Source organism: Asparagus officinalis, chromosome 9, assembly GCF_001876935.1.
Source record: "Asparagus officinalis chromosome 9, Aspof.V1, whole genome shotgun sequence".
In the NCBI taxonomy this organism is placed as follows: Eukaryota; Viridiplantae; Streptophyta; class Magnoliopsida; order Asparagales; family Asparagaceae; genus Asparagus; species Asparagus officinalis.
The window spans coordinates 43,603,559-43,609,183 of NC_033802.1; the positions used below are offsets into that span (position 1 = coordinate 43,603,559).

At 36.7% G+C, this 5,625-nt stretch overlaps 1 protein-coding gene across 1 annotated transcript in view; it reads right to left on the reverse strand.

Moving 5' to 3' along the window:
* Positions 213-5,625, reverse strand: part of LOC109823664 (serine hydroxymethyltransferase 4-like) — a 5,727-nt gene continuing 314 nt past the window's right edge. The window contains 4 exon segments of the mRNA XM_020389983.1: positions 213-754; positions 1,042-1,143; positions 1,254-1,644; positions 5,174-5,625. The exon segment at positions 5,174-5,625 is cut by the window's right edge and continues 14 nt beyond it. Of these exon segments, the coding sequence (XP_020245572.1) occupies positions 510-754; positions 1,042-1,143; positions 1,254-1,644; positions 5,174-5,625 (1,190 nt within the window). The 3' untranslated portion in view covers positions 213-509.

A 5,625-nucleotide genomic window follows, 5' to 3' on the forward strand; every position in this document is an offset into this window, starting at 1 on the left:
AGCTATCGAGATGACCAACGCCCTCCTACTTTTCCGTTGACAACTAAATATCCTACCAACGTTCAGATCTCAAATTGTTTCTGAGTAAACCTTATCGGCCAGTCTTGCAAGAATCGACGCCTTCAAACATCAACGTAAACTGGCAGTCTGGCACACCCCAAGCACAGCAGAGCCAACACAGGCATCAAAATAACTCAATGTTTAGATGAATATAACTGCAACTACATTCTTCCATCAACTTAAAAGCATACCAAGACTCTTTTTCATAGATGATTAGGCACGCTTGCACAAGGACATTGGTCGCATAATAGCAATTGCAGAGGGATGTGATGTACGCGAGCATTCCACAGAAACAGCATTACCCAAGTAATAAATAAGTGAGAAAGAGAAAAGTAAAGCACAAAGAGATCAGACCTAAAAAGGGGGGAAAACGAAAACATAATAAGCGAACTGACAAGAAAAAGGCTGAAATGTAGGCAGAGAAAAGACTCGCGGACGTTGGATAAGGCCTAATCCTTGTACTTCATGGCAGACATTTGAAAGCCAGGCATTTCAAAAGAACCCGCAAATTTCTCAACAGCTGCCTTAAGGTCTTCAATCTCCTTGTTGTTCACCAAGCCCTTGTTGAAGTCCTTCAAAAGCTTCCCATACTCCGCCTGGGTTTTCAGGGTGATGGTAACTGCCTGGTGGAGGAATTCTGCAATCTGTTCAAAGTCCTTCTCAATTAAACCCCTTGAGGTCATGGCAGGTGTTCCTGCGAGTTAAAAAAAAGAATAAGATTCAGAGTTTAGCAACTCCACACACCTAAACTTAGCAGAGTTATAGCAGAACCGAATTAACAATATGCCTAAAGTGCATGATTATCCAATAGCTTTAAACTGACAGTGCATTGGGCCCCATTTTCAGATATATATATACTAAAAGGGTATCCAAGTTATGTATTATGTAACTAACAAGCATGAGATTTTATTATCTTCATTCCATGTCATGTATATACAAAGAAGTTTTGTGAATCCTAATCTGAAAAAGGTTAAGTCTTACCAATACGAACACCGCCTGGAGCTAAAGCACTGCTATCTCCAAATACAGCATTCTTGTTCACAGTAATATTGCACAGATCACAGACCTTCTCAACCTTGTTTCCTGCAAGCGCAATCAATATATGCTGAATATAAGCACCCAACAAGTTCCATAACCTACAAGACAAAAGATCAAGTCCGCAAGTAGAGAAATAAAAATGTTTCCTTTATTACCAGTCAAGCCGAGGGGGCGGAGATCCCAAAGAACAAGGTGGTTCTCAGTTCCATCAGTGACGATCTTATATCCCTTGGTCATCAGATAGTTTCCAACAGCGACTGCATTGGCCCTCACCTGCTTGGCATAGGCCTTGAAGCCAGGGGATGAAGCCTGCTTCAATGCCACAGCAAGAGCACCGATCTGGTGGTTGTGGGGTCCACCCTGGAGGGATGGGAACACTGCAAAGTTGATCTTGTCTTCGAAATCATAGACTGCACCCTCTGGCTGGCCTTTCTTGGGGAGCTTGGGGCCCTTCCTGTAGAAGATCATACCGGCCCTTGGCCCTCGCAGACTCTTGTGGGTTGTGGTTGTGACGATGTCGCAGAACTCGAAAGGATCTGCAGCTTCCTAAATAAGAGGAAAGGTGGGAAAAGTGTTTATGTGAGTTAAAAAAAAAAGTTGTAACTACAGTGTAGAGATAGATTAATCGGATCTAGCGTGTATCTTGCTTCTCCTAATGCACACGTCATACTTCAAATAGGCTGAAGTGATATAATATCAGTATAGAAATGAAAAATCAAACAGTTGCAGTATTTTGATTTACTTTAGTGTCGGTTGAGGTAAAGGAAAAAACTAAAAACTCAAATGAAAATAACCCAGAAGATTATATTACGAAACTACAGTAGTGATTGTTGTTAAGTCTCATGTTTATGAGCCTACGGTCTAATCTTGTTTTGATGATTTACAAACAATCCCTAACATCGTTTGTCTAGTGTTTGTATTTGTTTATTAGATACTCTGGACAAACATCGATATCTAGACATGAGCCTTAACAAATACAAACAATCCCTAACATCGTTTGTCTAGTGTTTGTATTTGTTTATTAGGTATTCTAGCCAAACATCGATATATAGAGGAGGTTGGTTGGATTGTGTCTTAACAATGACATTCAATGGAGGTTGGTGGAATATCGGAATGAAGTCATTTGCAATTCAAAGTCAAATTCAAGATCAAGCTTCATCCGCTACCAAGACGAGCTTTATTGAAGATCAATATCTTGGGTATATTTAGTTTAGTAGTTTATACTTTGTGTGTTTATACTTAGAGCTCAATTTATACACACATTGTTTTTATTGCTGTCAAGTTTAGCCACATAAATATAAAACAAATGGATATAATTATATATACACACATATTTGTTTCATGTTTGTATGTGCTTGAAATGATTTTAACAAAATCAAACTTTAACAATTTCATATCAATGAAATCATGTTTATCGTTTTCATATTTTGCAAGTTTGCAAAATATGTGTTTTAAGGATTAAAGACTCAATTATATCATTTTACATCTTTTATAATTTTGCAAGTTTGCAAAATATGTGTTTTAAGGATTAAAGACTCAATTATATCATTTTACATCTTTTATAAAGTCTATTAATCCATTTAAAAGAAAGGATTAAAGACTCAATTATATCATTTTACATCTTTTATAAAGTCTATTAATCCATTTAAAAGAAGTTTAAAACTTGTTTGAAATCATTTTGTCAAAATCATGTGTTTATTGAGATTTCATATTTTGGACTATTTTGCAAAATGATGAATTTTCACATTTGGGAAGTGCAATTTAAAAAATTATTTTTGAAACATGTTTATATTCATGTTTATAAATATTTTCTAAAGTTTTATATTTTTTAGAATTTATTTGATATTTTAAAAAATGTTTAAAATTGATTTTTACTATTCATAACAGGCTGTGTGCACATTATCAGTCGACTCACTACAGTGATCAGTCGAGTGATGAAGTGAAGCGCAAATAGTGGTTTTCGTCTGCTCAGTCGACTGATAACGCATCAGTCGACCAATGCAGACATCAGTCGACTGACTTGTGTAATCAGTCGACTGATGATATGGTCGTTGCACAGTAACGATTAGTTTTCAGATTTTGTTATTTTTGTCTTTTTTTTATTTTTGGAATTTGTTTTGTGAACCTATATATACCCCTTACCCTCAAACTTCTGAACCAAGAAAAGTTTTAAACAAATTTTTACAAGTGTTTAAGGGTATTTTAAGTTTGTTTTACAAGTGTTTATGTGAAGAGAGTTTTACAAGAGGAGATCTTTTCATCTACTGTTTGAGCTTCAATTTCTCATCTCCATCGCTCTTGATTCTTAGAGAAGTTTTTCTAAACTTATCTTCTAGCATATTCATATTTTGATATATATATATATATATATATATATATATATATATATATATATATATATATATATATATATATATATATATATATATATATATATGTCAACTTAAGTGGACGTCCACTAAGTTTCTTAGTCATTGATGATCACTTGATTGAGCTACATTATGGACGATCCGTTCCGTTGAACTTGATCTACATATTCTAAAATCCCAACACACCAAATTTAGGGTGAACCCGTCGTGGTTTGACCATCCGTCGAGTCATGTAAAAAAGTTCTATTCATTCGAAACCGTTAAAATTGATACGAGTGGATGAATGGTCAAACCACGATGGGTTCACCCCAAATTTGGTATGTTGGGGTTTTAGAATATGTATATCAAGTTTAACGGAACGGATTATCCACAATATAGCTCAATCAAGTGATCATCAATGACTAAGAAACTTAGTGGACGTCCACTTAAGTTGACATAAGTTTTGCTCTATATATATATATACTTGTGCTAGATTGATTTAAATTTAGTTACATTTTATTTATTGTTTCACACATAACCATTGAGCTTGAGTATTTTCACATATTGTATAATTTGGGTTGTAAGTGTGATTGAGTGAGCTTACACTTAGTTCTCATCTTGTATTAGAGAACCATTTGTATTTGAACTTTTATTGTGAGATCACATTGTAATACACAAGGACACCGAGAGGAGTGGTTGGTAAGAGACGGGATCAATTTCAAGAGGAATGACGTCGGTAGTAAAGCCTAGGGAGAGGTGGTAAATCCGAGCACTTGAGGAAGGTAACACGTGATTGGCCAACACTTAGATGGTGTATTGTGTGATTGTATTTGTAAGAGTTGTGAAAGTTTTCGGTGAGCTAGAAAACCGATTGTGTAAACGTTTTCGGTGAACGTTGAAAACCGGTTGTGATAGTGAAGATTCTCCTCGTGAGTGAGGAGCGAAGACGTAGGTCAAGGGTGACCGAACTCCGTGATCATATTGTGTGTTTGAGTTTGCCTTGGCGTTTATTTGTGCTCATTGTTTATTGCATTCTATATCGTCATTGTCTCATGTTTATATAGCCTTTGTTTTAAATTACATATCCTTGCATATAATTCGTTGTATATCAAAATTGCTAGGATAATTGTTAATAAGTTTTAAATTGGCATTAAATCGGATTAGATTAGCAAATACCCTATTCATCCCCCCTCTAGGGTAATTTCAATTGTTTCATTGAAGGGGAAAAAAAGAAACTCTGTTTTTTCCTCTTATTTCCGTCTAATATAAGCGAACTGAATTTTAAAAGTGAGATTTGAAAATTTGATCAATGAAAGCCTAATTCATACTCCCATTCAAGATGTTAGAGTACATCGAACATGTCACTATCAGACACTATAAAACATCAAATTCATTTAAACAGAACACAGAAGAACATCAAGCTCAACCCTTGATTTTGTTCATTAGTCTTAATTTCACATTAAAAGAACAAGGAACCTACTTGGTAGCATAGGGACATGCGGGGATCTAGAACAAGAGATATGGCAGCATTGTTGCTTGTTTTATCAGATGCAGTCAAACTAAGATTTGTCACAATGAACAGAAGATACAAAATTCAGAATCATAAATCTTTACACCAGAGCTAAGCTATTCAATAACAGATCAACTAAGATCCAAAACCAGATCTAATAATGCCATCATGAATGATATACCAGATCTAAAGATCTATAAGATACGAGGCGAATTACCTGAGCAGCAACAAGGCCACTGATATGCGCCATGTCACAGAGCAGCATCGCCCCGCACTTATCAGCCACAGCACGAAACCTAGCATAATCCCAATCCCTTGGGTACGCACTCCCACCACAAATAATAAGCTTAGGCCTAAAATCCATGGCCTTCTCCTCAAGCTTATCATAGTCAATATACCCCGTCAAAGAGCTAACCTTATAAGGCAAGCTCTCAAAGTAGATCGAGGTCGCCGAGATCTTCTTCCCTCCAGAGGTATAGTAACCATGGGTAAGATGACCACCCGAAGGGAGATCTAGCCCCATGATTCGATCATGAGGGTTGAGGATCGCAGTGTAGGCCGCGAAGTTAGCGGGGCTACCGGAGTAGGGCTGGACATTGACGCCCCATTTGGTGGGATCGAGACGGTACACCTGAAGAGCGCGAGATCTGCAGAGATTCTCGATCTCGT